Source organism: Lissotriton vulgaris, chromosome 3_1, assembly GCF_964263255.1.
Source record: "Lissotriton vulgaris chromosome 3_1, aLisVul1.2, whole genome shotgun sequence".
NCBI classification, from domain to species: Eukaryota; Metazoa; Chordata; class Amphibia; order Caudata; family Salamandridae; genus Lissotriton; species Lissotriton vulgaris.
In genome coordinates this window covers 315,769,282-315,794,779 of record NC_141689.1, presented here as the reverse complement: position 1 = coordinate 315,794,779, position 25,498 = coordinate 315,769,282, and the positions used below count along the sequence as shown (strand labels likewise).

At 43.7% G+C, this 25,498-nt stretch overlaps 1 protein-coding gene across 1 annotated transcript in view; it reads left to right on the top strand.

The window, feature by feature from the left end:
- Positions 1–25,498, top strand: part of SLC45A2 (solute carrier family 45 member 2) — a 232,821-nt gene that overhangs the window by 70,025 nt on the left and 137,298 nt on the right. The window contains exon 3 of the mRNA XM_086962926.1: positions 19,580–19,908. Coding sequence (XP_086819052.1) covers positions 19,580–19,908 — 329 coding nt within the window. The remainder of the gene's footprint in view (positions 1–19,579; positions 19,909–25,498) is intronic.

Sequence of the window (25,498 nt, the reverse complement as noted above, 5' to 3'; positions counted from 1 at the left end):
CTGGACCCAAAGAAAAAACGAAATCCGTGAGGATGCTTTGGAGAATTTAGTGCAGGCTGCATAGACCAGAAACACAACATTATTTTGGAGATAATTGATCGCCCCTGCTTTAAAGAAAACTCAACAGCTAAAATTGAATATGCAGTTCCCCCTGAAGATTGGATCCTACATTTTGAGAGTATTTTAACCCTGACGCTGTCTTAGACACTAATGCAAAGAATAATAACTTTATAGCCGTAGACTAAGTAAAAACATCTGTAATTACGCCGGAGGAAATTAAATCTGCCCTACTAAAAAGTAGTAATGGAAAAGCAGCCGGCCCAGATGGGGTACCCATTGATGTATTTAAATGCAACATTGATTTTTGGATCTCCATCTTAGTAAATGTTTTATGCTGCTCTGGGGGGGTATTGCCAGCCTCCTGGGTGGAGAGTATCATTGTTCCCATATTTTAAAAAGGGACTAGTGGAAAGGCTAACTGCTACCTCCAAATTGATGGGGAGAATCCTTTTGGGAAGATTAGAACAATGGGCTGATGAACATAATAATCTCTCAGATGCACAGTATGGGTTTAGAAGGGGTATAGGAACAGTGGAACAGTGCTTAAATCTGGAGCTATTGATAGGAAAATATACTAGCTAAGGCTGGAGTGTTTCACCTCTGCTTCATAGATCTCACAAGTGCATTTGATCTTGTTAGTCACGCTAAATTGAGGGAAACCCTGAAAGAGCTAGGAACTCTTACAGACATTATTACATAATATCCCATATCTATACCTTATTAACTTCCAGAGTACGGTTGGAAAGATGGGGGAATGTACCCAGGATTTTAGGGTTACAAGGGGAATACTCCAAGGATGCGTATTGGCGCCTCTCCTATTTTCATTATATATTAATAACGTGGACTCCTTTTTACAAAAACCTAACCTAGATGCCCCTAAAGTCAGAACACGTATAACCCCCGTACTCCTCTACGCAGATGATGCAGTGTTGCTGTCTTATACAGCAAATGGATTATAACACTTAATAGAAAAAATTGCTACGTACATGTCTGAAAAATATCTTCAGTTAAATCTCAGTAAAACTTTTGTTATGACATGTGGGAGCAACAGGTCGAAGCATAAATCGCATCATGTGGGTGGAGTAGGGATAAGTAAGTTCCAACTTTTTACTGTTTGGGTTTACTTTTTAATAGAAAAGGTTCCTAGGATACACACATTAAATCCTGCGAATTAAAATTCTTAAGAATCATTGAGAGCATTTTTAGATTCTCAGTAAAGTTAGAAAATAAGCCCATTAGGGAAATTCTTGCGCTATATAGGAGTAAATGTGTGACTGGAACCTGCTATGGGGCAGCTATGTGGAGGAGGACGAATTCTGTGTCCTTACAAAGCAAGAAAATACATTTCTAAAGAGAGTGTTGGCAGTTTCAAAATCTACAGCTAATTATGTAGTGCACAACGAGTTGTCTGTACCATATATAAGCGATTTTATTAATACAGCGGGTTTCCTTCTGGAGAGGAATATGGGTGAAAGAAGAAACCAAGCTAACTAAGAATTTAATAAGGGACTGTTTATCCATGGGATTTTTCTACCGCGATCCAGGGACAGAGTATGTCCATAGTTTGCTAGCATACTATGAGATAGATTTTGATAAGGCGAATCCTGAGCTTATGCAGAATGTGAGCAAAATTAATTTAAAGCTGAGATAAGGCGAATCCTGAGCTTATGCAGAATGTGAGCAAAATTGATTTAAAGCTGAGATATGCCACCACACAGGAACATGATAGAATTGAAAACAAAGTGTTGTTAACTACCGCGAAATCCCTTCTGTATTGAGTATACAAATATATTTGTCCCTGGTAAGCAGCACTGAACACAGATTTTATTCAACAAGGTTTAGACTTGGTACATTGCATTGTATAGTAGCGTTTCCTAGCATGGAAAAGTGGTCCTACAAATTTCCAAATTGCTCGTGTGATGGAAAAACCCCACAGACTACTTTGCATTTTTATTGTTTTGTAGTTTTTATACAGAGATCAGGAAAAAAATGTAAAACCATTATTTCTGACCAATAGAATTTACCAATATAAATGTGCTTTTCACTGTCTATGTAAATTGGAAAACGTAAAAACTGTATATTCTTTCATTTCTTTTATACAAAGGGCAATTAAGATTAGAAATGTTTTGTCTCACTTAGATGCCTTCATATATGAAGGCCTCAGTGATTGAATTTAATGAAAAAAATGTAAATGTATTTTATGTATTCTTTTTTGCATGTGGGGAATTTTAAGAACGTGTATTTTGTATTCTTAATCTGATTAAATAGAAAGACATGAACTACGGGTATTTTTAATATTGTAAATATTTGAAATAGCGACTTTAAATTAATGAGTGTATTTGTCGAACGCTTTTATGGCTGTAAAGCTTACTCGGAAGAAAGCTAATTTGACTTGACTTGACTACCCTTACCACCCAAAACCCATACCACCCATAACCCCTAAAAATACCCGTGCCACCCAAAAAACCGTAACCACCCTAAAATTACCATTGGCACCCAAAAAGCTAAAGCAACCTTAAAACTACACTTCCCTCCTAATATTACCCTTCCCACCAGAAATTGCTCTTGCCACCCAAAAACCTAAAGCCCCCCTAAACCCTAAAAATACCATTGTCTCCCAAAAACCCATACAAACCCCCACCCTAAACTCTAAAATTCCCTTTGCCAACCAAAACGCCACACCAACCCTAAAAACTCCATTGCCACCCAAAAGCCCATATCCACCCTAAACCTACCCTTGCCAGCCAAAAACCTAAACAATCTAAAAAAAACCTCCCCTTTCAAAAACCTAAAGCCACACTAAATCCTAAAAATACCCCTGCTATCCAAAAACCCATACTCGTCCTAAACCCTAAAGTTACCCTTGTCAACCAAAAACCTAAAGCCAACTTAAATACTAAAATACAAAAACCCATACCCACTCTGAACCCTAAACTTACCCATACCACCCAAAAACCAATACCCACCATAGATTCTAAAATTACACCCAAAAACGGCTTTCCCGAAACTATATGAGAATATATATTTTTAAGAAAACACTTATTACCTACAAAATAAAATTTTTTAAAAGCCATATGCCTTTACCACACATGCCTTTCCAATGTAAGTCCTTGTAAACAGCTGTGGCCTGTGCAGGTAAGAGCGGTGGGGCATGGGTGGGGAGGATTTCGTCTGACGACGACCAGGGAAAATGAATAATCACCTGCACGGGCCTCTCCTGGTTGTAAAGGCATACGTGGTTAAAGCATATTCGTGGTAAAAAAAATGTGTGGTAATGGTTACTATGCGCGGCAATGGCACTCGTATTGCCCACACCACGTGTTCAATAAAGCAGACACCACCATCGCACCCCAACTACAAAAGGTCATCAACATCTCCTTCCATTCCCGGAAAGCCGGAAGCACGTCAAAATAAACGCCCTCCTCAAGAAGCCCAACGCGGACCCCAAGGACCTCAAGAACCTGCGCCCCATCTCCCTGCTCCGCTTCACGGCAAAGGTCATTGAGAAAATCGCCAACATACAGCTGACCCGGCACCTCAAGGAAAACAACATCCTAGACCCTTCGCAATCCGGATTCAGATGGAACCACAGCACGGAGACAGCCCTCCTTGCCGCCACAGACGACATCCGACGCCAACTAGACAACGGCGAAACCTCAGCCCTCATCCTCCTGGACCTGTCAGCCGCCTTCGACACGGTCTGCCACCACACACTAAGCACACGCCTCCAAGAAGCCGGAATTAGGGAGACAGCCCTGGACTGGACCACTTCCTTCCTGTCTGGGAGAACCCAGAGTGTCCGCCTCCCACCCTACCAATCCGAAGCAACCAACCTCATCTGCGGCGTACCCCAGGGCTCATCCCTCAGCCCGACGCTGTTCAACATCTACATGGCCCACCTCGCCCAAGTGGCCTGCCAACACGACCTGAGCATCATGTCCTACGCCGACGACACCCAGCTCATCCTCTCCCTTACCAAGGACCCGCATACCTCCAAAACCAACCTCCATGAGGGTATGAAGGCCGTCGCAGAGTGGATGAGGAGCAGCTGCCTGAAGCTGAACTCGGACAAGACGGAAGTCCTCATCCTCGGCCCTACCCCATCTGCCTGGGGCGACTCCTGGTGGCCAACAACACTAGGAACAGCACCGACACCCGCGGACCACGCAACTTGGGATTCATCCTCGACTCCTCCCTCTCTATGTCCAAGTAGGTCAGCTCCGTCTCCTGTTCCTGCTACAACACTGTTAGAAATGGGATCCCTGGCTGGCCAGGGCTTGCGCCAAAGTCAGTCAGAGACCACCACTCCTAAGTCAGGGCAAGGGAGTTACACGCCAAGATAACGCCAGCTCACCCTCTAGGTAACGTGGCGCGAGCAGCAAGGCTAAACTTGGAGGCTATGTAGGTTAAGTGTTTGCGCGCGCACCCAGCAACAACACCCAAGGCCCACCACAAAGGAAACTCCACACAAGGTTATATATAAAAATAGCCTTTGTATTATACCAAAACACATTCGATAAAAACACACACTTTACAATGTGCCAGCAGGCACGGGCAGAATTTACAGGGGATAGGTACAAGACAAGGCCACCTGGACCACTGTCGGGAATCAGCACTTTTAGAACTTAGCACTGGGTAGAATTAGCACTTAGAACATAGAATATAAATCACTGTAGCACAAAATAGAACATAAAGCACACAACCAGTAACTACTGGTAAAGGTTAAGTACCGCCTACGCAACCCTAACCACCTTAGGAACAGGTCACCCAGGGAACCAGGACCTCACCTGTACTAGCAAGAACAACCACCTAAGTATCACAGTACCTGTAGGGGTATAAGCACATTACACATGATGCATCACAACACATTCAGAGGTGTAGGGAAGGAAAACACATGACGCATAACCAACACATTCAGAGGTGTAAGAACAAGGCACATGGCGCATAAAACACAATTGCGCCTAATTCACCTAAGTCACCACCTGTGACAGTCCCTAGGCCAACTGGCCTCTCTAGGACTAGGATGCCCTGTGTCCCAAAGTGAGGGGGGCCTAAACGTGGCAGCTGCTGGGCAGCTGTGTAGGTACTGAGGGCCAACGTTGGACCCTCGCAGGCTCTAACCAAATGACTGGCCTCTGGGAGCCTCGCTGGGCTCAACAACAATAATGGCACTCAAGAGCCTCTCTGGGCTCTAAAATAAATGTGGGCTGGGAGCCTCTCAGAACCAAATGTGCCCCCATGAGCCTCTCTGGGCTCACAAAACCAGGAAAGGCCACCTGGAGCCCTCGTGGCTCCAAACAACAACGGAGCCTCGTGGCTCGAGCCAACTACTGCCCCCGTTGGTGGAGTCCCCCCTTTGGGGAACTCTGAGTGCAAAAAAGCCCCAAAGAGCCTCCGAGGCTCTGACTCTGCTCTTGCCTGCTAGTTGGAGTCCCACTCGGGGGACTCGGAGCCAGGATTTGCCCCCGGGCCCTGGGGGGGCGGAGACACAGTTGGAGCGGCCCGCTGCCACTCTGGGCCGCTCAAGGACTCTGCCCGGGCCCTCACGACCACCAGCGCCCCAACACTTCTAGCCAGCAATGCGGGGGGCGGGCACTGGCAATGTGCCCCGACGCCTCCCCCCTCCTTGAAGCCCCAACACTGCGTGGCCCCACTCACCGGGACTTGGCGCGGGGACTCCTCTCCCTTGCTGCTTCCCGAGCCGGTTCCTCTGGCTTCGTCTGGTGGCCTCCTCCTCACCCGGTCCCACTTCTGGGGCCGGGTACTGGCAGCAGGCGGGGCTCTCTTCCTCGGGAGAGCCCCGCGGGGGCACCAACAAGCTTCTCCTCGGCTCCGGGATTCCTCTCCTCTTCCCAGGCTGCGGGGGTGGGACTTCCGGCCAGGCCGCTCTGCAATTGGCCGGCCGGCCAACCACTTCCGGGTCGTCGCAGGCAGTGCGGCGGCCCGTCCAGGCACGGCAGGCGGGGGATTACTTAACCAAGGGGTAGGCTCCCTCTTTTATTTAAATAATAAAAAGGAATAGGCGGTGTGGGCAGCCGCGAAAGGGCATAAAAGCGTTACCGAGCACTTAGGGGACAAATAAGCAGCAAATGAAGGCGGCAATGAGCGGGGTGGCACCCGCGCCGCTCGGCCACCACACGGGGTGACAAATGCCGGGTGGGCACCGGCCAAGGCACACGAAGCGCTCCCAAGCGCTTACCAACAATCACAGCGCTCCCAGGCGCTTTAAAGAAGGAATAAAGCGCTCCCAACGCTTAGCAGTGGAAGGAAAGCGCTCCCAGCGCTAAAGGCACAAATAAAGCGCTCCCAGGCGCCATAAGGAGAAAGGTCAGGCCCCCAAAGACCAGATCAAAAGTTAGCCCCAGGGTCATTTAGGAAGGCAGTAAGGCAGGGGGGTGGCAAGGCTGGGCCCAGAGCCAGCTCACTGGGCCTCCAGGCAAGGAGGTAATCCAAGTGGCGGTCCTCCTGCCCAGCAACAGCAGCAGCCCCCTCAGGATCCTGGGAGAGAACAACTTCTAAGGGGACACAGCCCCTTCTTATACTAGTAAATCCTTTGTCTTTGTCACAGGGTGAGGGGAGAAACCAGTCGCAGCTGGATTTGGAGCACCCTTGATGTGCTCAGCCCCTCACTCTATTCACTGGCAGGGCTAGGGTCGTTAGACGCACCACAGGGGGCGGAGCGGGCCAGCATTGTGTGGGGAAAGCCCAGCCCTATTCAGGAACCAGGTGCACTCCTCCCCAGCCATTAGCATGCTAATCTCACACTCGCCACCGGGCAGACCCATCATGACTCCTGGAGCCTGCATCCCAGCCAATCACACGCCAGACACATTTTACACTAATATGCCAACTCCTAGAAGTGGCACTTCCGCACAAGACACAATCATGCCACATACATCATTGTGACGCATTCAATCACATGAGTTCGCACATACCAAACTCGAGCATGCACACCTCACGCATCAGGAACTACCAGGGACACAGACATTCCCCATGCATTCCTATGGGAGGGCAGGCCAACCTTACTCCACGCACTCATGCGCACGCACTTTCCACTGGGACACAGTGAAAGTGCGCAGAAACCAAAAATCACTACCTCCAATTCACATTTAAAAAGCAAAAAGTTTAGGGGTGAACCTGCCAGAAGGGCCAAGTCCAACAATCACCCTCCGCATGCTTCGCAGGATTTACAAGTGGATCCCGATCGAAACCAGAAGAACGGTGACCCAAGCCCTTGTCAGCAGCCGGCTGGACTACGGCAATGCACTCTACGCAGGAATCCCGACCAAACACCTACAGCGACTACAACTCATCCAGAACGCCTCGGCCCGCCTGATCCTCAACCTCCCCCGACGCAGCCACATCACCCCCCACCTCAGAGACCTTCACTGGCTCCCCATCAACAAGTAGATCCCCTTCAAGTTCCTCACCCACGCACACAAGGCACTTCACAACTCCGGACCAGCCTACCTGAACAACAGACTCAAATTCTACACCCCCGCCCTCCAGCTCCGGTCCGCCAACCTCGCCCTCGTTGCCGTCCCACGAATCCAGCGTACCACCGCCGGAGGCAGATCCTTCTCCTTCCTCGCTGCCAAGACCTGGAACACCCTCCCCACCCACTTGCGGCAGACCCAGGACCTGCTCACCTTCAGGAAGCTCCTCAAGACCTGGCTCTTCGAGCAGTAGCAGCAGCCACCCCCTCCCCCCCCTTATCCCCTCAGCGCCTTGAGACCCTCATGTGTGAATAGTGCACTTTACAAGTTCAGTGATTGATTGATTGAACCAGCTATTAAGCTAAATTAGGAGTTGTGTAAGAGACAATTAGATTCTAGAAATGGTGGAGAGGTGTGGCTCACTGGTTAGAGGCGGCAGACCCGAGTGCAGAGAACGGCCCGGGACCAGGGTTCGATTCCCGACGCGGCAGGGTCTTGGACCAGGATCAGCGGACTGATAATTCTCGCATCGGTGCCTACTCCGACCAGGGAGCACACTCGGCAACTCTGGGCATTAGCTTGCCTCATCTCCACAACGGCCCCACACAAACGCCGGGGATGCCTGGTTTCACCTTGGAGACCCCCAGGAGGGACTATCTCACAGGGAAAGCCAGGACGGGTTCCCCAGCGGTCTATAGCGCTACGAGGCCTCCGGGTAGCAGTGCGCTTTACAAGACACAACAATTTACAATTTGTCAGTTGCCTATTGACAGTTTCTCCAGTATTTTTACTAACGCTGGCAAAACAGACTGGCCTATAATTTCTCAGACTCTTGCGGTCATCATTTGTTAGGCTCTCCTGCTTCCAGCATTTAGGAACTAGGGCAGAGTCAATAGAAACATTCGTTAAATAATTTAAGATGGGGTTTACCATAAAATAGAATGTCAGGTGGGCACTGGTCTAGTCGAGAGCAAGACTTGCATTTAGCCAGTTCTAATAGAAAGTCCTCCAAATATATATAGGGCTAAAATTTTAAAGGATTGGCCCAGAAGGACAATTGCCCACAATGCTAGGCATGATTGCTTCAGTAATCGTGATTTTCTTCCTTTAAACTTATCAGAGAACTCCTCTGTTTAGACAGTTTTGCTTGACTGCCGGGTAGCCAGTCAGAAAAGCGGTGGCAGTCCTACAATGTGGATGGCTGAGAATTTATCAGCGATCTGTGGTTTGTTGCTGCATACGGGCACAGAGAGCAGTTTTTCTGTCTGCCCAAGTGGATACTGGAAAAATGTAATTTACCCAGAGTCCCACGCCTGCAAGCCACAGATACAAAAAAAAATCAAATTTTAATCACCATATGTATAATGCTTTCATTGACCAACCCTGAAAGCAACTGTATTAAAACCTTTTGAAGGTAGCTTGGTGTATTTAGTCATTGTTACAAACATGCAGTCTCCAAAATAAAAGTATATGCAAGAATTAAAGGAGGAATTTACAGAAGTCCCTACCTGCATACCCCACCAAGGCATTGTCAGAAGGAAGGTTTCAGATATTGCTATAAATGATCTATGGCTGTCATAACAGCAACATAATCTTACATACTGGTACTCCTAAATCATACTTGCTATAGCAAACGAGCATTTGCAATGCAATAGGTCTCGCATTTGCAAGAGTTTGAGCTATTGGCATTGTAAATGAAAATGCCTTTTATTTATGTGTTTTGAAAACCTGCAAGTGGTGCAAGCTCACAGGTTTATTAAAACAAAAATAAAAATCGTTATGTACAATGCCAATAGCTGGACCTCTCGTTTCCTTTACCAGCTGTGTGATCATATGGCGCATAGCTCACTTCAAGGAGTTCTAAAATCACATGATTTTACTTCAAAGGGCAAATGCACTGAAGGGCAAGTTCACATGTGTAGGCTACTGGAATGAAGCCCTTAAAGACGAGATTAATACAGCACAGTAGGAAATTATATATATTTTTTAGGCAGTACAGTGCATTTGAGGAGACTACCATCCACGCAGTGCCGATAACAGACAAGTTTAAGGAGAGCCTGAGATTAGAACATTTCTACTTCATTGTATATATAGAAAATAAATCGTATTTTGGAAAATTGCTGCATTTTGTTAGGAAAGCAAAACTGTGGAAGTCGAAAAACTACGGAAATGGCAGAGGCTTCTAAAGAAAGAAAGATGCATCTGTGAATTTCATCCGGCCGGACACTTAACAAACAATTGGTTCACTTGGGCTTCAACTGAAAAGCCAGTACCGCGTACTTGGAATGTCTGCAACGTTGCGTGCAATAAGCAGATGCCAATATCCAAAATATAAATCCGGATTGTTTTTTAAAGGGCTAGTATGGGTGGGATTAAACCACGTATTTGTTTGCCTTTGTTAAAGAAAACTCTGCCCAAAGTTTCTTTAGTTATACCGCAGGGAGCGAAAAAATAAAGAATGCCGGTTATTAGTAAGCAAAAACAAACAAAATAAAATAAAAAAAGAAACAAACCGCATGGTGTCAATCAAATATTTACTGCACCGAGTCTGGAGTTCCTGTCTGAAACACCTCTTTCTGGTGTTGTGGGCTGCTGATCAGCTGATGCAGGGGAAGAGGGGAGGTGGGCAGGTCTGAGACCGGCTCAGCGGCTGGTTACTGTGGCTCTTGTGGCTGTAGAAGTGATCCTGGGAGAGGCAGAGCCTGGCTGGTGATGATAGTGCAGTCTCTTTAACCCAGCAGCAGGGGTGGGGGTTGCATTAAATAGGGAGCCTGTTTTTGGTGGTGGCAGGAGGGCACTCTATGGAGAAATGCAGCGTCCAAGCTGCAAGCAAAACGTAAAGGGTGATCCGGGGAGAGTCCGAGCCCGGTTAATGATCAAAACTCCTTAACCCGGCATCAGTGGTGGGAGGAGAGTTAAATAGGCAGCCTGTTTTCGGTGGTGAGAGGGAGGAGACCCTCGAGGGAGATTGAGCTTTGCAGCTGAAAGCACAGCGCTTGTGAAATGGGCGCTGCGCAGAATAGTTTAAAGTTATTAAAAAATGAACTTGTGCAAACCACGCCTTGCAATATAAAGTAAAATAAAGTGCAGCTGAAGGATTATCCCTTTATCTAATGTGTTGATTGAACCCCCTGCTCCGAAGCATGTAATGTGTATACATATGAAGGCGGGCCCCTGCTGAAACAAAGTGCGGAGCCCGTGTACACAAAACGTATGTGCATACCTGTGAGTGAAGGGGACGCCATAGTAAATAAAAAAAATAGGTAGTCCCCGAAGAAATACATATAGACCTGAAGGGAGTGGCCAGATTAGGGTCTTCTGGGTGAATAATGACCACCTCTTAGCCTTCCATACCAAATGAAAAGTAGGTCAGATAGTAGAGAATACAAACCGATAACTTTTTATTCAAAGTAAACTCAGAGCGGAGCCCTGTCTGCCTAGTCGCTAGGACTGCTCAGAGGGCACTGACCTCAGCGAACATAGAGATACATTATGTACATTTCAGAATCCATGAAGGCACGCCCAAAATGGAATTTTCCAAGCAGATGCAGCTAAACAATAAAGTACAGAAAATAAATTTTCATTCTGAGGCCAGGCACATACGATCTACTACCCAAGGTCACTCTGTCCGTGCCTGCCACTAGACCAGTGGGATAGGCCTCTATCTATTGGGTAAGATACGCTCTAATAAGGACAGTGTATCCATTATTGAAGCAGAACTCAGCCTTGTCGAAACTCAACTCAACAGAGGCCTTTTTTTAAAATAACAAAGGATTAGTTCCGATCATGATTTAAAATGGCGCCCAAATAGAAAATGATGCCACAAATGCTAACTTACATATGATAATACATAAACGAAATCATTTCTATTCCAACAGACCTACAGTGTAGGGAAACAGTTGTTGGCCGGTGCTCCTGGCTTCAAAATGGAAATGTTGTATCGAAAGCACCGACCAATAAGGAATCGGGAAATAAAAGTGATGTAGAAGTTGACCAATGGCAAGCAGCAAGTGAAATTACACTCCGTAGAGTGATTACAGCAGGTTGTGCAGACAGCGCATGTGCGCTGATGCTGAACCAAAAAATAAACTACTCGTCTCAGAAGGCAAAGTGCTGCTGAGTTAAACAGCAAAGACTTGCAGCAGGACCCACAAATGACACAGATAAACTCTCACTTCCTATGGTACATTTTTTTGTTAATAAAGAAGTAGTTTCTTCATAGAGACATTAGTGTAATTTGTCAAAACATGAAAACAATAGAATGAAATGCTACCTCAAAGAATCCCAGTGGTTAAGAAGCTGTTGCTCCATCATCTCTATCCAGTCCTTTTTTCTTCTCTTATCTGGACCCCCTCCACCCTTTCCATGAGACCACTCACCAAAAAAGACAACTTCTTATTGACTCGGTAGTAGTGTATAATCAATGTAGAAAATGAAAGTACTATAAAAATTATATAGCATAAAAATTAATATGAACAGATTTCTCATCTATACCTATAATTCCTGGTGATTTTCAATGTAACTAGTTCTCACAGCTCCGTCAGTTTTCTAGCATTGATGGGTATTTTTGTCTTTTTAATAAAAAGCAACTACGAACAATTGGACACAAACAAAGAAACAGCATGCAACGGCTTTCATAATAAAATACTGTAAAATGTGCTGTTAGCTTATGCCTTTAACAGAACTAGCTTATCACTAAAAAAGTTTTGAGATCTAGGGCCAGATGTATCAAGCCTTTTTCAGCTTGCAAACGGGCCGATTTACAGAATTGGTCCGTTTGCAAATGGAAAAAGGCCTTTCCTAATGTCTGAAAGGCTGTGAATTCGCAATTTGGGTAATTGCAATTTTTTGCAATTACCTAAATTGCGTATTCAAATAGGGAATCGCAATTTGTAAATCCCTAATGCACATGTAGGAAGTCTTCCCTAATGTGAACGGTGCATTTAGGAAACGCTAATTACCATCAATTTCAAGTTGATGGTAACCATGTGCAAATGTTGAAAAATGGAACAAAAGTTTTTTTTTTTCAAAGTACCATGTTGTGCACACATGCCAGCAGGTCGTGTGTGTGCTTTACATGTGCACTATTTTAAATTTGGGAGTGCTTCAGGGGGACCTTAGGCCACCGGGCACCATTGGCTTTGCATTTTCTAATTTGCGATTACCTTTTTGGTCATCGTGAATTAGCAAATGCAATACCATTCATTCCTATGGGCCTGTAGGCCAATTGGAATGAATGGAGTCATATTACCTAATAGCGATTTGCTATTTACCGAATCCCTATAGGGTAATATTAAGGAATCGCAAAATATTTAGCGATTACGACATGCATAGCATTTTGCGATTCCAAAATAGGTAGTCGGTAAACATCTCTATTTCAGAATCGCAATATGCTATGTACATACATTTAGACGGAAGTGTTTTACTTGTGTTTTTGAGGTGTACTGCATGGGTAAGTGATCAGGAGAAAACCTAGTCACAAAAATGTTACTTTTGAAATTTCCATATCTAGTGCCCAAAAAGCTCTGCACCGTTCCTAGTAAACCTAATGTGGTATAAAACCTTTAGAGTCAACAACTCCTGGTGCAAAAACTCAACGACAACACAATTAAATGGATACTTGCATGTCTCATGGGAGTGTAGCATGTCTCTACCATATGCAGTTTGAGAAAAAATAATACCTTTGAAAATCTTTAACATATTTCACTGCAAAGGTCGTGCATGATATGTAAATCAACCAAGCATGCGGTGCAAAAAGCACGTCGCTCAGGTTTTCAACCTGCTGCACTCAGAACAAACTTTCCCCGATCTGCTCAGTTTTAAGGGTTAAAACTTTTAGAGTTTAAATAAACTGTTTGTTTATGAGGGATCTTGGTCACTGCATCAATTGTGGATTTTAAAAGCTTTTTAAAAAAAAAAAAAAATACATATTTGTTCATGTACATTTCATCTTTGATTGTACTGGGTTCTGCAGTGGCTTTCATTTTGTGATATTGACCAGTGGCGGATGGTAAGTTCAGGTGGGAGAGAGGCAGACAGGACGCACATATACATTCACAGCCATGCATTCACACACGCGCACCCAAAAATGCATGCATTTACAACACTCAGTACAAAACATTCAAACATAAACTCATGCATGCACCAAACATTAATTAAAACAAAATCCCACACAGTTACCTGCAGCTCTGCCTCGGCGGTCCTAGGAGGTTCGGGACTGCTGCCTTCCCTCATTAGCTGACCGTAGATCATCACAGAGTGGGATAGGGTCAGTGAGACTGCTGACCCCAGCCCGCTCTGTGATAAGTGTCATTGATTGACACTCGACCCAGGGCGCTTCAGGGCCTAAAACTGAAGTGCTCTCGTGTGAGGCAATCAGTGACGCTACTCCTCGTCACTGAGGGTAGGGACCTTAGCTGAGCGTAGGAGGTCACGCCAACAGGGGCTGTGCCTTGCTGAGCCTAGCAAAGTTCACCTTGGGCAGCCAGGAGCCTGGCGCATGTCTGGCTCCTGGCTGCCTGACCTGAAAATTAACAGTGTCAGTCAGGCTGACCTTTGTTCAGACTGACAACACTGTTCATAAAGGGGAAAAAGGTGGGGGGGTGTGGCCCCTTAGCCCCAATAGATCGGCTGCGCCTGATATTGACGGGGGGAAAATCACTGGCTGGTGATCTGTGATGGAGTCTGCCACAATACTGCTGCACTACTTTGTCTGTTTCCTTACCAACTGTTGTATTAGTGATGACGATTTGTTCTATCAAGACATCTGTCATATTTTTGATTTAATGAGGAATGGACATTCGGGGGTGGCGGACGGATGCAGGTCCGTCCGCCATCATAATCGACCCCTAAGTTTGAATGACATCGCAGCTCCATTTTGGGTAATACTGAAGTCTACAGAAGAGGCCTGTCCTAATGTCAAGGTTCGACAGGTGCAGGGATGTTATAAAAGCTGCTCATGCCAAGTTCATTTGAAGGAAAGAAAGGTTGCCACTAGTCATTGAATGATAACACTGCCTGGGGAAAGGCTCCGCATTTGTAGAGAATCTATTACTCCACAGACCTTTGTAAGGTAACTGCATTTTCTAGGAATCTTTAAATTCTCATATTGGCGGCCATCTTGTAGCATTTGTGTTCCATGTCCTCCGTGCTATGCAGTTGTGCTACAGTGTTGCTGCAGTTCAGGTATTCAAATTCATGGTTCTCTTTGAAGAGGTCAGCATTTATGATTTATTGGTGGTGGACCGTTTTCAAATTAGGAGAGGTATTTAGAACTCCAGTCATTGTGAAAGAAAACAAACTGTGAGCTACTTGGAACACTTTGTTAAACAAATATAAGTTACAGAGACAGAGTTGCAAGAACTGTGGGTTGTTTTCCATGAAGGAATGAGAAGTTTAGATGTATGAAGACTGCATAATCTATCTATTTCATTTTTTGCTTTCTTAATATGTTCATCCATTTTGAGTCCTCTTGGCTAGTTTCTTGCAGATCCGTTTAGTGGGAGACAAGAAAAATGGGGTCTTAAATGTAATATTTGCTATTTTAATTCCCATAGGAAGTTTGCTCTTCAATATAGAAAAAAACTTCTGAATTGAATTACACCAAATTATCCTAGAAGTTAGGACATTCTCAAGAAATGTGCTTTAATTTGGAGTAAATCGTTTTAATAAATTTCTGGAAACTACCTTTAAAAGAGGGGCTTGGGTTGGGCATGAAGGCATTAATTTTAGAAATAGATGGAGTATATTTCACCAGTTAAAGATCTATGGATACCAGTGGGCCCAAGATTTGGCTGTAGGAGCTTTTTCTCCTGCCGCTGTGCGGGATCCATCGAGCCTACGAAGGATCGGTGGAACAAAAAGGTTCTGTTTGCCTGCCATAACACTGAGAGAAAATGTTGTAGCAGACATTACTGAACTCAGACTTGGGGTCTCAGTCTTCAATCCTTGAAGAAATATGATGGACATGTAAGATCGGCATGGTGAGCATAACCTAATCCCCATACCCTTATGGGGTGGACTCCGTCCTCCCAGAGTTTAAACATTTTAAATTAATTTTTTCTCATGGAATTTGCAGATCCAGCACCTGGATCTGTAGATCTCAATCCATTTTTGTTCAGGGTTCCAGTAGTTTCAGAGAGCATCTCAAGAAAGATTCTTCCTCATGGAAATTTAACCTAGTTCGCCAGAAACTAATAGCACCATCATTCAAACCTTTGCAGAAGATGGATATACGATTGCTAGCAAAGGAAGGTTGCCTTTTTAGTGACTATAACAACTGCCATAAGAGTTTAGGCAGTCTTCCGCTGTAAAACAGTTTCTCGCTGTAGCTCATGTCAAGGATGAGGGATTTTTTCTCTCTTTATCAATCTAGTTAACTAAATATACCTTTCAGTATTACTTCTAGGTAAACTATTATTCTACACTAGTTGGTGCAACTTAATATCACATTTATAGGGATATCCTATTTTCAGTCTGAATCATCTAAAATCCAGCTTACTAAAATTAGTTTTTGCTCGAATGATCTACTATTTTGCAAATGTTTCTGCTCATGATTGAGCACTGTAATGGAGATTTTCCATTGCTAGACAGCATTCATGGGTGGAGGGGGCAGAGGGCAGGCAGGGGCTACAGAGCACCAGCCATGCAGGTTGAGGTTTATGCCACTGATGGCCTAGAATCAGTTGTACTATGTGGCTCTGAAAATTGGACAACCCTTTAAGCACTTGACTCTCAAGGCAAGCAGTTACAGGGTTTTCAGCGAGATAATGTCAATGGGTGTGGGGGGTCAAGAACTCAGAACTCGACAACCCATGGTTGTCCGGATCAGTGAAAGTACTTTAATCAGATAATGCTACTACACTGTCTAGTTGGGAGAATGGAGTACATGGTAGGGAATACAGTACGGGCAGGTTCTGGCATCTTGAAGATACGTTTAGGCCCTCCATTTTCTGGGTAGGTTGTGATCTTCCATTTTTGTTTTCTCACTTCATCTTGGGATATTTTAACAGTCTGTATGTTATGATTATCTATTCTTTTAATCTATTTTTTGTTTTCTTATCTGTTATGTATGCTTTTAGATCATATTCACCGTGTTGACTGCACACTTGAAGCCTATGTTCATATATTTTATGTATCATTTGTCTCTCCATGAGACTGACTGCCGTCCTGGCATTATAACCTAGGTATAGTATACCTTAGCGTCCACTTAGCCATTCTTTACCACGCTGGCTAATTCTTTCTCTCTTTCGTGCTTTCAATTTTCTGGCACATTTATTACTATTGGGTCTCCTCTGATTGTCACGCTCACTTTTGGAATATTCTTGTGATATTCACAGCTATCAGTCACGGCGGTGCCTTTTATTTGGTGACCATCTTTTTCTTCGCTGGCATCCTTAAATTGAGCTTATCTCTAGTTGGTGCACTTTTTAAAAATTATTTTCTTCTATTTCCTACTCAGTGTGCTACTCCCCCGGGTTTTAAGTATAGTATTCAGATATCCTTGCGTTTCAGTCCGCCTAATGGGTACCCTTCTGTTACCTTTTGAGAATATATAGGGATGTATAAAAATGTGCACCTTATCTTACTTCGATCTAAATATGTCCATGTTTATATTGTACATTTGGCTTTGTAGGCCTTCCTCCTCTGCTTGCACATGACCTTGTCGCCCTGAAGTAGGTGTGACCCGAATTAGGGTCTAACACCGAAACGCGCTTCGGTGCTGAAGTAACTCTACTCCCATTGTTGGCAATTGTTTCCTTGGAGAACCAAACTCAATATGGATTGTACTTGTGCTGTATTATGACAATTTACCAACTTTGGATGTTATGTATCAGCATACTTTGTCTGATGCGCTTATGTTGATGTTAACTTTGTGTTTGTACCACAAGACTGTATTGCAAATTGTTATGTATTATTATTGTGATGGAATGTTTGAGTATGTAGAAGTCAGTGTCTGCTTGTCTGTTTGAAAGAGTGTACGTGTGCAGCTCAGGATGTGTGTAGTTTTTTTTATGTGTGAACTCATTTTGTTATGTCTTTTTTACTATGCTGAATAAAAATTAAAGAAACCTGATACCCCTAATTCGCAAGATCTTTATGATTCTAATGTAAAAGGTACCACATCTAGGACTGTTGTGTACATACTAGTTACTTATTGCACTATACAAAGTAATTCTTAGGCAGAGTGTCTGTTCTAGTTGTTCCCTAAATCCTGTTCAAGTTAAGCACTACACGGCCCCTGCTAACAGAGTTCTTTAGTGATCCCTGGCATCTTATCAGCAACACGTCATTGGCTAGGCACAGATTCAGTCACCCCAAGTCATATATGCATCTTCAATTTGCTTTTCCCTCAGAGCAGTGTTCGCATTTAAAAGTCTTAGTTGGTGCAGCAGGGTTCTGCCTGTAATTCAGGCTCTCATTTGTACACCATCTGCAGCCCTGTTCTCCCTGCTTTCAGAAGTTTGATTTGTGACCGGTACGTCAACAGACTGGGTCAGACGAGTGCAGCAGTCTTGCTCCAGGGATGACTTTGGAGTTGTTGGTGCCTCGGTGGCAGGATCACCAGAGATGTGGAGGTATTGGCAGTCTTTGTCCAGTGGCTTTTTTCTGCAGCTTCATGTCTTCAACAGTTGCATGCAATCTTTGTAGCCTGGGTCTTGAGAGATGCTAGTTCGGCTGATTTAGCTTCCGGGCTGATCTCAACTGCTCCTAACCCGCTCTCTGGTAGTTGCTCACTATCTCTGTTTGGATTTTCCCACTCAGCGAATATTAGGGGCTCACCTCTTGACTAGTCTTTCCTCCTGCAGTCCAGCGCACCCTATCCGTCTCTCAGCAGGCAGCAGGCTTTTAGGGAGACCATCGGCTCCTCCAGATGAAGGTGCAGATTTCAAGTGATGTCCATTTACCTCTGGACACTGGTTGTCAGGTATACACTCAGTCTGGTCACCTACCAGTCCTTCAAGTGCTCTGCAGAGGACTCCCTTCTTTGTTCCAGTTTCAAGTTCTTCATGACAATGTGGGGTGGGTTGGATCACACTTTTATAAATGTCTTCCGGTCTGTGGACTTAGAGCCACTGAATGAGGTTTCAGAATAATTTTGAGTTTGCTCTTTTTCAAATGTCCTTTCTAGTCTGCTTTCCAGACACAGCCTTTGTGCAACGTGGTGGCTCTCAGAGCAGCTACCAGTGGGGATAGCTCCAGACAGAAGTATCGAAAACAAGCCCTCCAAAGCATCAATAAGAGACAGAAAAAAGAGCAGACCCGCCTAGAAACGCCCTCACCTTGTGCAATAGAAATTATAGTCTCTCCTTTTCCCTCTCCCTTCTACCAAATGGGATAATTAGGAAAAACTATTCAGAAGTCTAACAAGACCCTCCTGGATTTCTAAAGGGAGTCCTGTCTTCACATTCACTTCGTCTAGTTCTCCACCCTCCAGCCACAGGACTGCAGGTGATACACCTCCATTTTCTGGGGGAAGCTGTTTTCATGCTTCAACTTGTATCATGCTAATCCATGGGCATTCAAAATGGACCTCACTATGTGTCTCTTTCTTCCTCGCTCCATTTCTCCATCACCACCTCCTTCTCTCCCTCCCTCTCTCCATAGGATATCAACACAGAATTATGTGATTCACACCATCGCAGAACTTTATGTGAGTGGGGTCAGTGGAGGGCATGCACTCGATCACAGGAAAATAGTCACTTAATATGATAGATCCAGTGCATGGACAGAAGCCCGCTGCCTACTTCAGGGCAGACTTGCTGAAGCTCTCAAGGCCGCAAGACAGGTCCTGGTCCTCACATTGTCACAGACAGACCTAGACCTCTGAGCACATGGTAAATCTCTGTGCTGTCAAGCCCGAAATAGAAGACTGGTTACCAGTTTTACTTGCAGCCCGAAACTCAAGTCAAGTATACAAACCTGCTCGCTAAGCAGGGGACATTGCCGTCCCAACATCCATGTAAGGATTATTTAATTCTGTCTAGTGGGAAATGTTTGACTTGTTGTTCTAGTAATCTTAATACTGGTTACATATTTAAAGATGGTGTGCCATGTTTTAAATGTCTATTTCTGTTTTGTAGGGCTTGGCGGAGCTCTAGGATATGCCACTGGTGCCATTGATTGGGAACCAACCTTTCTGGGATCTCTGATGGGGTCTGAGTTTCAGGTCATGTTCTTTATAACAACGCTAGTGTTTGTGGGATCTCTTGCAATTCATTTGTGGAGCATCCCTGAAACGCCTCTGACAAACGACACACAGGAAACCAGGCCTCTGGTGAAAAATGAACTGTTCGAATATGGGTCTATAGAGAAATACGGAAATGGATATTACACACCCACCAATGAAAACCACGAAAACACTTCAGTCACGTTGGCAGGAGATGCTGATTTAAGCAAAAAAGATTCACAGGTAATTTATAAAGGACATTATTCTTTTATTATAACAATATGGATTAATTCTGAGAAAATATGTTTAGGATATTGCTAAACTCCATCCTTTTGAACAGGTAACTACACATTCTGAACCTGTAGATTCGAATGCTCAGAACAGAGATGACACCCAAAGGGAAAAATTCTACAGATCTAAAATTAACCTAGAGTAGAATGACAAGTTAAGTTGAAACCGTGCTATCAATTTTGAAAGTTTAACTTGCATTTTCCATCCCTTATATTCTTACAGCAATTTTACAAGTTCAACAAACCATAATGGGCAAGAGCGCTACTTAAGCACCCTAAAGCATACAAAAGTGAAGAATGGAATGCTTGAATTAATCTCAGCCACTGGTAATTACTTGAGCCGCATCTCAGACCATCGTTATTTTGCATACTATGCCACCCCAGTTCGGACCTGCCTATCTGCAAATCAGTCTAGACTCTGCTGCAGTGGGAACAGTCCCGCCTGAACTTTCAAGCCACGTCCTCCCTGAACCGGAACATAAGTAACCCAGGACTGGTTTCGCCCTTATTATGGGCTTATCAGCTGGGTGTAGTTTAAACACCCGCCAAAGCTTTGAAAGAAATCTCACCAGGGAATACTATTCTAAGACAGTGGACTGTGCTTTTTACCGTTTATAAATGGCATTGCCACTGTGCATGTGTTCCTTGTAATGCCATAAATATCCTTGCATAGATTTACTGCTTGGAAATATGTTATTAAATTGCTTCATATATTAGATGCGAACTGCAAATATTTCAAAGTTAAAAATTGTTTTTGGTTTTTGACCAGAAATTAGATAGAACCTCCAAAGCTAAGTACCACGCTCCCACTAAATCACTCGCTACCTTAGGAGGTATAATGAAAGATTTCAGCCTTTTGGACGTATATAGGAAGAAATATAGATCCTCACGGGGATTTACTTTTTACAGTAAGAAATATAAAAATTACTCCAGGATTGATCACTTTCTAGTGGATCAGCATCTCCTCACAGACATTAACTATCTTTCTTTCACACCCGTTGGGATGTCAGATCACCCAGTCTTGGAAATTGAAATTATACTGAACTTGAGCCCTTTAAAAACAAGGGACCTTGGAGAGGTCACTTCTATTAGACGACCAGGTAAAAAGAGCAGTTAAAGAAAAAACCACAGAATTTTTCACAATAAATTCAGGCACCTCTACCCCCCAGGTAGTTTGGGAAGCTTATAAGGCTTTTTTGAGAGGGGTTTTGCGTTCCTTAATGGCTCATAAAAGAAAGGTTATAAAAAGTGAGAGGAGGGAAGATCTGGCGGCAATAACTAGAAAAGATCTTGAGCTACAAAACGCAATATTATCAAACTCTGAGAGGGTTCACCTCTTAGAGAAGGAGCTTATAGAGTTACAACTTCAGCTTAAAGTCTGTGATGAGAAAATTATTAAAGAAAAATGGGATACCAGCAGATTAAAGAACTTTGAATATGGCAAAAAATGTGGAGCCCTCCTAGCTTGGAAATCTAGAGAGGAAAGAACTAGGAACAGCATCAGTCTTATTACAAAGAGAGACAGGTGACCTGATTGAGGCAGACGCCGATATCAGAGACGAAGCCAGGAGCTTCATGAGAGGCCTTTATACAGAAGATAAAGACCCTAAGTTAGATGGTATAGAAACCTGGTTGCTCCTGAAAAATTTACCTCAAATTTCTGAATTGGATAAAAGATATCTAGAAAGCGAGATAACAGAAGGAGAAATATTAAACCAACTAAAGAAAATGAAGCGGGGGAAAGCGGCAGGCTCAGATGGGCTTCCGGTCGAGATTTATCTGGATTATATAGATCAGTTATTACCCTCACTTATCACACTCTTTAATCTTTTACTAACTCATGGTTACTGTATTCCCCCTTCCTGGGCCGAAGCCACAATAACGCTCATAGCAAAACCTAACAAAAACCCCAAGAAGATAGTCGTACAGGCCAATTTCTCTCTTAAATTCGGATATGAAACTATATTCCGGGATATTCGCAACAAGACTCGCGAAGATAATAAAAACTATAATCCACACTGATCAAAGAGGTTTTATCCCAGGGAGACAACTAAATGAACGAACTTTTCAAGCGATAGGGGCCATCGACTACGCTAAAGATAAAGATCTTCCGTTAGCAATGGTCGCGATAGACGCGGCCAAGGCCTTCGATCAGGGTAATTGGAAGTATCTATGGGCTACAATGACAGCATTTGGGTTCCCTCTAATATTCATTAAGGGTATTAAATCATTGTATCATAATCCAATGGCAAAAGGTTTGGTAAATGAGGTATTATCTGATTAGTTCGATATATCTCGAGGTACCAGACAGGGTTGTCCCTTATCACCTCTTTTGTTTGATGTCTATATGGAGCCTTTTGTTTGTGGCATTAGAGATGACAATATAATTCAACCTTTTAAGATGGGTAACATGATGTTAAAAACTGCTTTGTATGCGGATGATCTCCTCCTGTATACCTCCAATCATTCTGAAGCTATACCCAGGCTATTTTACTTATCAGAAGAATTTGGAAAACTGTCAGGCTACCAAATTAATAAGGAGAAAACCGAGATAATGGGGTGGAATAATAATATCCCTATACAGGGTGTGAAACAAAAAATGCGATACTTGGGAATTTACTTAACTCAAGATTTAAAGAACATACCAATAATTAGTTGGCAGACTGTGGTTAAAGATATTACTAAAACATTAATAAGATGGGGTAATCTGCCACTAAACATTTATGGCCGAGTTAATCTTATTAAAATGACTATTCTTCCCAAATTGACTTTCCTTTTCACCTCCATCCATTTATCATTTTCTTTGAAAGACATCACTCATCTCCAGGGTAAGATAGGATCATTTATTTGGGCCTGTAAATCTCCTAGGATAGCCTGGAAAAAATTGGGGAGGGGTTTAAAAATCGGACGTCTAGCCCTCCCGGATTTATTATCATATTGTCATGCTTTCCACTTTAAAAACTTTAGGCTACTTGCAAACACATTAGATGCATCTTTACAGGGCCGTTTGTTCCAGGCTTTACTTCACGACCTACCCAATGGCCATGACTTTTTTTTATTCAAGTTCGGCGTCCAGAAATTTTTCAAAAAAATCCGTCTTAAGATCCTGCAGACCGCACTTAAAAACTGGGGGTTTCTTCAAAAGGTATTGAGTATTCCTTACTATCACACGCACACCCCAATATGGGATTCTCCGGGAACACCTTTATGTCTTCAAGATCAGCTTTCACAACCTCTGAGAACAGCTGGAATACTGAAATGGGGAGACTTATGGGTAGATTCGGGCCTTATAGACTGGAACTCCCTAACATTACTTACAAACGGGCATCTGACTAGATTTAAATTCTACCAATTATCTGCTTGGTGGTCAAATCAGAACTTACAGCGGGAAAAAGGTACTGGACTTTTGGATGCAATTTGTAGGGGGGGGATGGAATAGAGAAGTCTCATTTTGGTATAGGCTGTTAATTACTGATGACCAGAACAATTTACACCTTGAACTGAAAAACTTATGGGAAAATAGAATAGCGTAACTCCCTGAAGAACGCAGTAAAATATGGTCAGACTCTTTTACTTTATCCCAGAGGCTAATTAAACTAGCCAATTTAAGGCGTAATCATTTATTTACAGCCTATAGAGTATATTGGACCCCGGCTAAATTACACAAGATAACACAAAACAACTATTACTGTCCCCGCTGTAATTACATCGCAGCAGATGATATCCATATGTTTTTGGAGTGCCCGGCAATTCAGGATTATTGGAGAGCGATAGTTGGCTTTCTGGGTGAGGTATTAACAATAACTACTTCATGTTCACCCAGATTTATATTTTTTGGTTTACCTAACGATTATAACATTAATAATTTAGACACACAGTTTATCTTTTACGTAGTGGTTATCGCCAGGAGAGAAATTTGTAAAGAATGGAAGTCAGCTACCCCTCCTAGATTTGCGGAATGTTTAAAACACATAATGGAAGTTTGTAAGATGGACTTGGTTGATCGCAATGGAAATATCGAGAATGTGTGGTCTAAACTGGAGGTCTGGTCTAACAAATAAACAGTCCGATGATTATGCCAGAGGTTGTGTCGGTCCTGTCCTCCCCTGGCCTGAAGTATTCCATCATAGGTTCAGGGGAGTTGGATAAGGAAAACAACCTACCTCTGGGACATCCCTGTCTGCTATGATACTGTCCCCAGGGCGGATTCGGAAATGTCAGTATAAAAGGCGACAGCGAGACCCATCTAGAGCATATAAAATCTGGTGGCATATAGGAGGACAAAAAACAAAACAAAAAAAAAAAAGTTAAAAATTGTGTGAGCAGAAAATGCTCTCATTTTCATCTGATAGATTGAGACTCTCAAATACTCGTTGTGGCACAGCAGGTTGTGTGCCTGTGGTTCATGACTCTGACCGTATTACTCCAAATGAACTCAATAATATTTCCACTCCTGTGGCTTTTGAGAAGCTTTTCTAACAAGTTTAATAATCGGTCGTGGCTGCAGCAGATGATGGAAATGCCAATACTACAGTTTCTCAATTGACCATACCCGTGAACGTCCCCAGTACCGGTAGCAAGCACCAGCATGACAGCTGATGGAATTCCCTCTGAAGATGCTGACTTAAACGACATTTACAGAAATTATTAACCACTCCCACATTCATAAACTTTTCAGCTAATATTGTTGATGGATGTATTTTTGTTCAATAAGGAAGAGATTGAAGTACTTCCTCAACAGCCTTTGGCCAGTGATAACATCTGTACTTTTTCTTTGAGAAGATGGGGAGTTGGGTGGTGGTTTCAGGATCCTCACTGAAAAGACATTTAGATTGCAGCAGAGGGCACAGATGTTCTGTAAAGCTGATCATGCAGCAGGCATTTTGTTCTGTCCCTGTAAGAAATTGGGTTTTTGGTAAACTGGGGTGTGGATTCAAGTCCAGCAACAATCCCAATCCGTGTCCGGATCACGCACAAGCAAACCTGTGCTAAACTCTCTGGTAGCTTGGCACAAAGCAGCCAGGCCTAATTGAGAAGCAACGTGTAAAGTATTTGTGCAACACTTCAAACAGTAATGCAGTGAAAACACACCACAAAAGGAGCCTGCAACAGACTTTAAATTTTTCATAAATAAATTAAGACCAAAATGACAAACATACACTCAGTAGAGCCAGAGACGTCCAATGTTAACGATTTTAGTAAAATAATGCCAAAAGGCTTAAAATGACAGTTCTGGAAATCTGGTTGCGCCAGAATGGAACAAAATCACAAATTCAGGCCAACCGTGAAAGAGTGCGGGCCAGCTACCGGGACCCAGTAAGGCCCACTGAACAAAGTACCTTCAAACCTGGTTTGAGAAGCGTTGCAAGGATCTGCGTCAACAGTGTGTTGCGCAACCAAAGTAATTTGTCAGTTCTAAGAAGCGACGATGCTGCGGCAAAAAGTCATGCTGCGTCAAAGATCCTGTCGATGAGGACTTCCGATGTGTGTTCCGGAGTCAGGGATGTGTTGCACATGCCTTGTTTCCGAGAAGCTGCAACGCG